This window comes from Muntiacus reevesi, chromosome 19 (genome assembly GCF_963930625.1).
Source record: "Muntiacus reevesi chromosome 19, mMunRee1.1, whole genome shotgun sequence".
In the NCBI taxonomy this organism is placed as follows: domain Eukaryota; kingdom Metazoa; phylum Chordata; class Mammalia; order Artiodactyla; family Cervidae; genus Muntiacus; species Muntiacus reevesi.
Window position 1 is genome coordinate 31,586,421 of NC_089267.1, and position 11,586 is coordinate 31,598,006.

The 11,586-nt window shown below is 49.9% G+C and overlaps 1 protein-coding gene across 3 annotated transcripts; it reads right to left on the reverse strand.

Annotated features, from left to right (window-relative positions):
* Positions 1–336: 336 nt before the first annotated feature.
* On the reverse strand, positions 337–8,207 carry VGLL2 (vestigial like family member 2). Of its 3 annotated transcripts, XM_065911709.1 has the most exons (5): positions 7,918–8,207; positions 5,301–5,613; positions 2,793–3,326; positions 1,620–1,682; positions 337–1,537 (listed from the first exon to the last, which is right to left on the reverse strand). In XM_065911709.1, exons 1-4 carry the CDS (start codon positions 7,996–7,998, stop codon positions 1,639–1,641), a joined length of 972 nt encoding a protein of 323 aa, XP_065767781.1. In that variant the 5' UTR covers positions 7,999–8,207; the 3' UTR covers positions 337–1,537; positions 1,620–1,638. The 3 variants fall into 3 exon arrangements, with proteins under 3 accessions (XP_065767781.1, XP_065767782.1, XP_065767780.1); XM_065911710.1 differs by lacking the exon at positions 1,620–1,682; XM_065911708.1 differs by having other exon boundaries at positions 337–1,682.
* Positions 8,208–11,586: the final 3,379 nt, after the last annotated feature.

Here is an 11,586-nt window from a genome sequence, read left to right on the forward strand (position 1 = left end):
TTCAAAAACATTTTTAAACTGAGTACTTTACTATCTTTAAGAGTCTAGAATCTAGGAAGTAACGATAATTCTCTTTTGGAGAATAATGTGTGTGTCTGACTGAGTGGTGCACAAGTCGGTTTTCCTATACATTTCTTTTACTTTATGAGGACTATCAGGTAACCCGGGCTTCCTTGGGCCATGATTTTCTCATTTACGAAACAGAGAGGGAATACCTAAGTTCTCATCTCCAAGGCTGATACAAGGTGGAAAGGAGTTCTCAGATTTCATGGCATGGCAAACACTTTGGAAAACCAAAAATACTTACACAAAGTGATTTTACTTACTGACATCAGGTCATACTACTATAAATTATTTTATTCTATTAGAGAAAAACTAAGACATTTGTTTTCCTTTGAAGAAATAACACAGCAACCTAGTGGTAAACAAACATCTTTAATGTTCGTTTCTTCTTCATCACCTTCAGTTTTGCCCACACATGTACCTCCTTCCCCTGTCCCAATACTAAAGTGATCAAATCATGACCATAGAGACTGAGAAAAAGATCTGAGGTACCCGAGACTCCACGGACATCTCTTCCCCTTGTGGTGATTCCTAGTTCTTCTTGGAGACCATGGGGGTCTCTCGAGGCTTAATTTTTTTCCCCCTTTCATCCAGAGGAGGATAGAGGGAGGGACAGAACTTGTGGGAGAGAAGGCAGAGAGAGTTTTTTCTTTCATCATAAAATGTCCTTTGTAAAAAATATGATACACACACACATGTATAAAACATATCCAGTGCAATTGCAATTGTTGTGCCGAGCACTGGGAAGTGCCACCTTGGTCGGTGTATTTCTGGAGTTTTAAACAGTTGTCCTACGACAGCTGCATTTCAGTAAGACTTGGGCAGGTGGCTCCAGATAAGCCACTTGCCACTCACATTCAGGCTGAGGCTTCCATGTTCACAGTCCGAAGGAAAAGGTGTGTCTTTGTGTCTGGAGTGGGTGTTGCAGGGAGGGAGTGGGCAGAAAGGGAGCTGGAGGCTACAGGTGAGGAAGAAAGAATTGGCTTCTTTTGACTTCTCTACCATATAGTCTTCGATGCAAATACAAAGACATTTTCAATGTGAGGATATTGACGTCAGCAGTGCTGTGATCCCACTACTTAATGAAATAATTCACACCAGCATAAAAAAAAATATTCACACCAAAACGTCTCTTTTTCTTTCCTTCTTTCCAAGAAAACCATGACATCTTGTCACCTGAGTGATCTCACCACGGATAGTTCCAGTGATTTGCCCACAAGTCATTGAGCTTAATTCAGTCTTTGGGTCTGCTCTTTTGGCAGAAGGCATTATTTTTAGATGAAAATTCTGTCGCGTGTGTTTTGGTTCTCCCGATACACGGAGCAGTTTGAAGTCTCTGCCTTCCCCCAAGTCCTCATCCATGAAGTGAGAGGCACAGATGCTGAGCCTCCATGGCTGGTCAGAAGGGAAGGGGCAGGGGGAAGGTCAGCAGATCAGCTCAGGAGGGATGCACCACAGAGGGAATAACGACGAGCTGCAAACCAAGATCAGAAGCTGTTACAAACCCACTTGATTTCAGCTCTGAGCGTCACCAATTGCACTATGCAGAGACCTACAGGGAAGAAGGTGGGTTGTCTAAAACCAGTACAGATCCTTGCTTTTGTCCTGAGGCTGCAAACCTGAAAACAGAGAGAAAATAAAAGGGAGAGAGAGAGAGGGAGAAGAGACAGAGAGAGGGAGAGAGAAGGGGGTGGGGGAGGGAAGGCACAAGGTATTTAAAGAAAGAGAAAGACAAACACCAGTGTTTTATTGTGAAAGTCACAGAATTCATCTAAAGGGCATGGATGAAAGTAAAAGCAAAGCAAACAAATGTCACATCTGCACCTGAGGGAACAGAGAGTGGGGAAAGACTACAATCCCATTTATTATGCAAATTTTTTTTTCATTTTGCCCTAAAAATAAAGTAAACAAAAAAGTAAAGCCTTATTTGAGTGTACCTTTCAAATTCAACTCTTTAAGCTAGGGACATAATATTATCACTAACAACATATTCTTGTTAAGTTTTCTGTTTTCAAGAAACGTATTTCATTTGGCAATTGAGTTGTTATCAGTCATGGGTCATATTTGTATGACTTGTAACTATCACTGGGTGACAAGACCCTCTCTGCCCCTCAAGTTGTAGAGGATTTTAAACGACATTCTTAGCAGGTACTCTAGATCAGCGCTGTCCAATAGAAGCAATGGAAGCCATGGGTATAATTCTAAATGGTCTGGCAGCCACATTGAAAAAAAGTAAAAAGAAACAGGTGAGAATTAATTTAGTAAAATATTTTATTTAACCCAATATATATTTAGTGTGCAATGTTGAAACATGCAATCAATATAAAATATAATGAGATGAATTTTACATTCTTTTTGGGGACAAAGTCCTGAAATCCAGTGTGTATTATACACTTACAGCACACCCCAATTCAGCCTGGCCACGTTTCACGTGCTCAGCCGACACACGTGGCTGCTGGCTACGGTACTGAACAGCACAGAGCTAGAACCTCTCTGACAAATTTTATTCTTAAAAAATCCTCTGTAATAGTAACCGGCCACTTTCTCATTTTGTCCACACCGATGACAGAGTCATCTGTCTGCTGAAACACAACCCCGCTGTGTGCAGACCTTCACGCCTCAGGGTCACTGGGGTCTCCAAGCAGAACTAAATGGGGTCCCCGGCTCAGCCCAGTTTGGGGCGCAGGGCAGGAGGGTCCCGGGGATGCCACATCCCCTCTCCCGCTTACCTGAGTCCACGCTGAGGCCCAGACCCCCGGGCACGTCCCCCGCGGGGCTCGCGAAGGGTCCCCCGGGCGCGGCCCACGCGGCGCTGGCCGGCTCGCCCTTGGCGGAGAGCTCGCAGGGCGGGCTGCCGGGCGCGGGAGCCGGGGCCGGCGCGAGGCGGGCCGGACGCCCGGAGGCGGCGGGCATCAGCAGCGGCCCGTAGCGCGGGTCGAAGTGCGGCGCGTAGACCTCGTGCACGGCGGCGGGCCGCGGGTAGGCGGCGGCCTGGGCTCCGAGGGCGCCGCCCAGCGCGTACGGATGGTGCGGGTGCGCGTGGTGCGGGTGCGCGTGGTGCCAGGGCTCAGCCGCGCCCTGGTGCAGGTGGCCGTGCAGCGCGGCCGGTGAGTAGGGGTCGGCGGCGGCGGCGGCGGCGGCGAAGGGCAGCTCCGAGTGTGCGGCGGCCAGCGGGCTGCCCAGCGGCGCGGGCACCGGCGTCTGGTAAGCGCTGTTCCAGAAGGAGGCGGGGAAGCTGCGCTGGCTCATGGGGTAGGAGCCGTCTTCGGGCGGGCGAGGCGGAGGGAAGGGAAGGGAGAGAGAGGACCGCGTCACCGTCGGGAGACGGTCGCCGGCCGACCCCGCGCGGCCGCCGCAGAGCTGATGGCTCCGGATGGGCGAAGGGCAGGAAGGGCGCTTGTCTCGCGGGGCCGCGGCCTGGGAACGCGAGGTCCGGGAGGAGCGCCGCTCCCTCGCAAGTGGCGGATGTATTCCCGCTGCGGGAACCCCGCGAGTGGCGGGGAGAGGAACTGCGGCGCTTCCTTCCCCAGCCCCAGTTTCGGGGCGCGGGGAGCTTCCCTCGGACTCCGAGCCGGGCCACCTCGGGCCAGAAACGGCCTCGCCTTCCCGGCCTGCAGCCTCTTCTCAAGCTAAAGCTACCTCTTCCCGCTCTTGGTCGGTCGCCTAGCGATCTCACTACCCGCTCTCGCATTTCAGCCTCCCTTACACCAGAAATCGTGCCTCTCCAAGGCCTCTGATAGACTGGAAGTCCATCGACATATTTCGGAGTCTTGCTATTATTAGCCTCCTTTCTAGCAACTTTCTTTCAAAAAGCTCCCCCACCCCACCCCGAAAGTAAACTTGACATGTTAAAAGGACAGCTTTATTATTTGCACAGAGGGACACTAACGGACAGGTCTTTTCCGTTTTAATTAACAAACTTTATGCATCAAAGTATGGGCCCCAGGAATATTATAATAATTATTATTGTCCGTGTCATTGTTGACCCCTAGTGTCTGGAAGCATTTTAAGCGAGCAGCATTTAGATCAAATTTGTTGCCTTTAGTGGGGGGGCGGGGGGAAGGAAGGAAAGGCATTTAATGAAAAGGACCTTGGAGGAGGCATCTGCACTTCATAGTCGATACTTTAAAATGCTTCGAAAATGCATAGTGAACAGTCTATTAAAAACATTGAGGCAACTGGAGAATAAGAGGAATGTTTTGGTTTTGGATCTTGTCTAGGCAAGGTTTGTACAAATTATCAGATTTAAGAAAAAAATGGAAGGTCGATGGTTGTCATTTCCCCCGAACTGTAATACTTGTTTTCCTTTTTACAATAAAGTCCTCATTTCTCATCTTAGTACACATCAAAAACTAAGATTAGTGAGAAATTTTACCAAATAGTTACCTCCACTCTTGTCTCCGTAATAAAGGGAGGTGGAGATTTCAGAATAGAAGGGAGAGCTCCTTGACTTATCCAAGAAACCATTGTCCCAGGGTAGCTAAAGCAGGGCTTTGTGAGAATGGTAAAGTAATAAAGAGGGGATGTGTTTTGGGGAAAACCTTTAGATGTGTTTTGGCTACCCTTTAAGTCTTATTTCTTTTTTACTTTACTTGCTTATTGAAAGACATTCTCCGCTTCAAGATTTCACAATTAATTGAAATCTGGCAAGAGGCATAAGTAGGTTTTAGGAGACTCTTCAGCAGGTTTTGCTTGCAATGCATTCTCAGACATTTTTCTTTGGAGACATTTTCAGAAAGGAACTAAGGGCCCTGAAAGCTATTGTACTTGAAGATACACCTCCCCCCACCCCCACACCTGACTTGGGAGACTGTTGGAAACCTCATATTCCCATAGCACATTTACATATATTTTCTAGTTGCCTTACTGTTATCTCCAGGGGTAGTTAAGAGGGCAAGTGTTATTCTAATTTTAGAGACCAGTAAATAGAGTGACCTCCAAGAGGTTAAGAGACTTGCCCAAGGTCATATTGCTAGGGAGTGGTGGAATCCAATGCACAAACCAAGGGCTCCCAATTCAGAGCTATTGATTTTCCTAGGCCACTGCTCTGCTCTGCCTCCTCAAGAAGAGATCTTATGCCTGCCTGTATCTATTCGTCCTCCGATTTCCTTACTCTCCCTCGATGCCCCATCTCACCTCTTCTCTAACACCTATAGTTCTTTCAGCCGCCTCTGCAGGTGGACCCCAGGCTGTGCGCGAGCTCTCAACCCCCTCTTGCTGGTGAGGCCCGTACTTACCCCGCCAGGGCCCGGAGCTCCGCGGGGCTTTGCTGCTTGAACAGCTTGGGGAATAGCTGCTAGGCTGGCTCAGGGCCCTGCTGAAATGCTCGTCTACAACGGAGCTGATGTCTCCCTGGAAATAGGTGAAAAGAACGCAGCGGGAGTTGATGTACTCCGCCTCTGGTGGGCGCTCTTTCTCCGGGCTGCTTTCTTCTTCTTTTATACTAGCCGGAGTTTGGCTGGAGAAGGAGGAGCTGCCACTGCCGCTGCTGTTGCTGGGGCTGGCGTTGCACTCCTGGGCTTCTTGCATTTTGGAATAATAGGCTAGTTTCTGCTCAAAGGAGAAATAATAGAGAAGTCAATTTCAAAAGACATAACAAGTTGGGTTCGCACTGCACTCCCTCATCCGGATCCCTAAGGTAACCAGGAGCAACTGCCTTCTGTGAGTGCCTGTGCCGGGTCCTCAATAACCTCAATAATGTGGGCCGCAGTCCGCAGGCCTTCCAACCTGCAGCCGAACAAAGGTGGGGTTCCTGAGAGATGAGGTCCTTCTTGGAGCTTGTCTCCCCAGAATTGTTGCTAGGCCACAGAGAAAACTGTCTGAAGGTGTCAGGGTGAAGGTCCTGGAAGAAGGCTAAGCAGTTTGACCGCAGAGGCAGGCTCAAGGCAGATATATTTTTAAAATCAGGCTCCAAGGGTAAAGGGCACCCAAGTTCAGTTACAGCCTGACTGTTCCTTGCTGAGAATTCAGGGCAGATATACAAGATGCAGGATTAAGCATCTTCGTGATAGAATATGAAGGTAACAAAATCAACTCCACACAACCAGGATGCAATAACTGCTATGGGGATAACAATGGAATAAATTGTTATGGAATTTATGGAATAAATTCCAAAAACATGGAATAACAATGTGATATGGATCGTTTTAATAAACGGAATTTGGTATGTGGTCATCTATGAACTGGCCATTTTAAAAGTCTCAGCTTCTAGAGAGACCTTCTTTTGAGAAAGGAAAAGCCAGTGGGCTATTTCTACCCTCACTACCAGTGTGTATTGAGGAAAAAAAAGAAATGAAGAGAAGCAGAGGATGATCTTGGCTGTGAGGTTGGGTAAATCATGACTGTCTGATAGTGATTTACAAAACCAAGTGTGGTTGCTGAAAACATTTTCTTAGCAACGAGCAATGGACAATGCAACGCTAAAGCAATATGCAGACAGAGGTGTCCTTCAAGAGAGACCCTGATCATACAAAACTGAACAGAGATCTTGGTGATATAGATTGGTCCAGGGTCAGGGAGGAGAAAGGACCAAACAGAAAACCAACCCACCTTTTTCTCTTTGTAACACTCCCAGCCTGGGAAGAAGCTCATCTTAGACACTGAAGCTAAAGGACTGAAGTTATTTAGCTACATCACCATTTCTACCATATTCCCACTTGACTTAAAATGAGAGACTCTGGTGATTCCTAAAGTTAGTACTGAGACTAAATAAACTCTTAGTTGCAAAATAAACCCAAAGTTGCAAAGGAGAGGAGGAGGGGAAAAAGCAGAAACCAAAATGCAAAATCTACCCATTCCATCATTAATTCATCAGGAAAATTTCAAATATATATTTTGCAAGCAAAATTTGGCAAAAAACGGGCTCAGGCACCGGGGTGTATTTCAGTTTTCTCAAAACAGGAGTCCAGACTCTCCCTTTGGAACCTGCTTAGGACTCCTAGGGGATCCCCCCTCCACCCACTGGAGTGTATGATCTTATTCATTTCCTTGACTACTGTCACCAGTTTCAACTACATCAGCCGAGGACTGAAAAGAAAAATGTTCAATCAGAAAATACCCCGAGAATAGAAAATTGGAATAATTAAACAAAACTTGAAGGGTTTGCAGAACCGGGGCCAGTGGTTCTCTCGAAAGTGGGTTTGTTGACGGCAGGGCAGCCGGATTCAGCTACTCAGGCTAGCGAAAGGCGAAGTATTAATATTATCTATGAAACTGGCCCCTGCCGGGTCAATCGTACCCAGAACTTTGGGTCAATAATATTCCCCAGAACTTTGCAAAGCAAAGATTATAAAGTTAGAGAGTTTCGTGCGGTATTCTTTATAAGGAATTCGCTGGTTCTGAAATTAACTGGCCTGATCGCTTAAGAATTGAAACGGGGATAAAAAAGGCTTTGATAAGCTTGCATGGATGAGAACGCGAATCTTTGCATCTCAGAAAGACAGAGGCAGGCCCTTGCCTTTGTTTCGTCGTCACTCTCACGTTTGGGACCAAAGTTTGGTTTTCTCTGAGTGAGCTTTGCTGGCATCTCCACGAGCCGGCACGGGGCTCGGAACAATCTGGAGTCCAACAGACTCCAAAGAAACAACGCGGTCCGCGCGATCCTGGTCTGATTATTCCCAGGAAATCCGGGGCGCGCATTAGCAGGGCTTAGCTGCCTTCCCGAGAGAGCAAACGGGCAAGCTAAAGGGGTTAGCTCAACCTATTGGGTGGCAGCGCTGGCAATCCCCGCATCCGAAGCTGGTCGGCCTCCCTTGGACCGGCGCGGAGGTACCGGGAACCTCGGAGTACTGGCAGTACTTGGGCCGCCGGGGCGCGCCACCTGTCTACCCGGCCCGAACGAGAGGAGACACGTACCTGGTGGTAGGGGGTGTAGGCGGCTGCGAAGTAAGGCTGGGGAGGACCATAGACTTGGTACATAACATCCAGACAGCTCATGGCTTCCCGCAGCGGAGACTTTTAAATGTTTTATCGTCAACTCTCCTCGGACGGCGGAGGGCAGGGATGCTGCCTGGGCGCCACTTGGCCCCGAGCTCCCGAGTCATCCGCGGCGGAGCGAGGGGCAGCGCGCTCCGCGGCTCGGGATCCCGCTCGCACGCTGCCTTCCCACCCCTGCAGTTCCAGCCGCCACCGCGCTCCGAGCTGGAAGCGCCCGGGCTCCCGCTAGTGGGCATTTAAACCCCACGCGGGGCAGGCGTGCTGACGCCACTCCTGGGCCGCAGAGGCGGGGGGGTGGGGGGCGGCGGGGCGGGGACCGGGGGGCCAATGGAGTGAGAGGGACTAGGGACCGAGGGGCTGCCGGTGCGTTTCCCCGGGACACCCCGCGGCGAGCCCGTGGCCAGGGTGCGGCGACCTGCGCAGCCCGGAACTTGAGCCCTGAAGCTTCGCACCGGGAGGAGTAGGGATCTTCCAGGCTAAAGCCCAGGGGCGGGAGGACGGAGAGGAGAGGGGGGAACCGGGGATCTTACATTTGGAGAGAGGAAGTTGTGGCGTGGTGGGGAAAGGTCTTTAGGGAGAGCCCCGACCTCACAGTGGAGAATCGAGCGTGTGCCTCTGGGGTGACGAGGTGAGGGAGAGTCTCTGCGCTCGGCTCCTGCGGGGAGGAACGGCGCCATCCCCAGGAATCCCCTAGGAGATCCGGATCTTCGCAGATAGGATGTCAGAGTCCGGGAACTCCTCTCCGCGCGGAGGAGCTCCCTCTGCGGGGAAACGGCTGCAGCCGAAGCCTGTGCAACCATCGCCCTGCGGCACCTCCTTTGCGGCCCCTCGGAGCCGATCTACTCGCCGTCAGCTCCCACACCTCTCAGTTCCATTCACTGGGGCGGGCCCCTACCACCCCTCTAGAGTAAGATCCCCGCCCCTTTCTCCGGGATGTCCTCCATCCGAACCTGCTGGGTCCGCGCTGTTCGCGCCCCGCCTCCGGCTCCTCCCGGTGCACGCTGCTTTCGAGGAGTCCAGGAGGCCTTACCCAGCCCCCGGCCGCCCCGAGTCTCCTCGGCCGACGTCCTTTGAAGTTTCAGTAGCTTTTTGGAACAAGGACTCGTTGGCTGCAAGAGGAATTATCTTAGGCACTGCAGCCAGGTCAGAGAGGGCTTTTGCTGACTCTTCAGCCGGTGATACAGCAGCTGGGAAAGAGGATACACTTCAATTGTGAAACTCGCCTTGCGCATCGCCGTTCTCTTTCCTGAGAGCTCTCACGGCTCGGACCGGCTTTCTGCGACGCTTTCCATCCTTTCCAAGCACCCTCCCCCAGCTCTGGTGTGCCCGGTCCTTAGAGGTTAGGAACGTATTGAGACGAGGCTTTTTATCCATCCGGTCAGGCGGGGGAAAGCACGTTACGGAAATACCTGTGGGGCGTACTTGGAGAGCAGAGAGGGTAGCGTTTGCGAGCTTTGCGAGCCCAGACCCAAGGAAGTGACAGCGTGGATTACTGATAGAAATGACCTCTAGTGAATAACTGGAGTTTAAATACAGTTTAAATACAACAGAAAGCCCCACAGTGATTCACAGACTATTAAAAACTGCGAATAAATGCACCATTAAATATACAGTTGTCTTTAAAACGTGAGTATTTTAAGCCAAAGAGTTTTGGGGTTGAATTTTGGTTTTGCCCGATTTATAAGTTGGCTTCATATCTCCAGTTCGGCTTATAAATGGTGAGAAGTCCTCAGTGACTGAAATGTTTCTTTAATTAACTACAATGCAGTTTATTTAAAGAAAATTAAAATCAAATAAAGACACCTCTGTGGTACAGTTCCAGGCAAGTCTGCTTTTAGCGGCCGGGCTGTCTCGTGGCTGAGCTCCGCGGTTTCTGCAGCCTGCCGCGGTCCGGGCGCACACGTGAGGCAGAATGAACACCCCTTCCCAGCGTTACACCAGCCCTCCCTCTCCAGGAGTTTCGGAGGAGGGCAACAACCGCCTTATCCATTTCTCTTCTGGGGACAAAAAAGCGAACACTCCAGAAGACCACCCTCGCTGCTGGGATCACGTCGCTTCGCACCGCCCTGGGCCCCGGGTGGACTCGACCCGCAAGCCCGGGGTGAAGACTAAGGGCCGCGCAGCGCTGTGCGCGGTAACGAATCACCGCCAGCCGGCGCAGCCTCCCCGAGTCACACTCCCCGCTTTCGCTCAGGTTCGGCTGTTCATCCTTGAACCTGAGTTTCGACTCTGGCTTCCTTGGGTTAGGGCATCTCTAGGCCCGAGCATTCGTCGCCTGAGCGCGCTCCTTGCCTCGCAGCCCGGGCTCCGCAGCGTGGCCAGAGGCTGCCAGTACTGAGCTGGGAAAACCGGTAGGAGGCGGGCACCGAATCGCAGGTCTAGCCAGTGCCAGGAAGCTGGAAACCTGTCTCTGACTTCTTCCTAGTAACCACCTCCTATCCCCTGTACCTCCTCACGTTGACATTTTAATTCTACTTTGGCCATGAACTTTACCTTTCCCACAAATGCAGGAAAAAAACCAAAACCTTTCAGACTCAGCAAAGCCCAACGAATTGTTATTTTTCACAAGCATTTTAGGAGCAACAATTTTCCAAATTTTGAAGGAAGCAAGAAAAGAGAAGGTGAGGCCAGCTGCCCCAGGCTGCTTTCTGTTCACATTTCTCAATCCTCTCTTACAGGAAACAGGTTTTAAAAACATCACTGAACCTAACTAATGGTCCAAGGGACTCTCAAGAGCCTTCTGCAGCACCACATTTCAAAAGAAAGCTGGCGGTCAGCTTTCTTTATGGTCCAACTCTCACATCCATGCATGACTACTGGAAAAACCATAGCTTTGACTATATGGACCTTTGTCAGCAAAGTAACGTCTGTGCTTTTTGATATGCTGTCCAGATTTGTCATAGCTTTTCTTCCAAGGAGCGAGCGCCTTTTAATTTCACGGCTACATTCATCATCTGCAGTGATTTTGGAGCCCAAGAAAATGAAGTCTGTCGGTGTTCCATTGTTTCACCATCTATTTGCCATGAAGTGGTTGGACCAGATGCCATGATCTTCGTTTTTTGAATGTTGAGTTTTAAGCCATCTTTTTCACTCTCCTCTTTCACTTTCATCAGGGGGCTCTTTAGTTCTTCTTTGCTTTCTGCCATAAGGGTGGTGGTGTCTGCATATCTGAGGTTATTAACATTTCTCCCGGCAATGTTGATTCCAGCTTTTACTTCATCCAGCCCAGCATTTTTGCATGATGTACTCTGCATATACGTTAAATAAGCATGGTGACAATATACAGCCTTGACGTGCTCCTTTTCCAATTTGGAACCAGTCCGTTGTTCCATCTCCTCTTCTGACTGTTGCTTCTTGACCTGCATACAGATTTCTAAGGAGGCAGGTAAGGTGGTCTGGTATTCCCATCTCTTTAAGAATTTTCCACAGTTGGACTACAAGGAGATCAAACTAATCAATCATAAAGGAAGTCAGTCCTAAATATTCATTGTAAGGACTGAGGCTGAAGCTGAAGCTGAAGCTCTGGTACTTTGGCCACCTGATGCAAAGAACTGACTTATTGGAAAAGACCCTGGTGCTGGAAAAGAT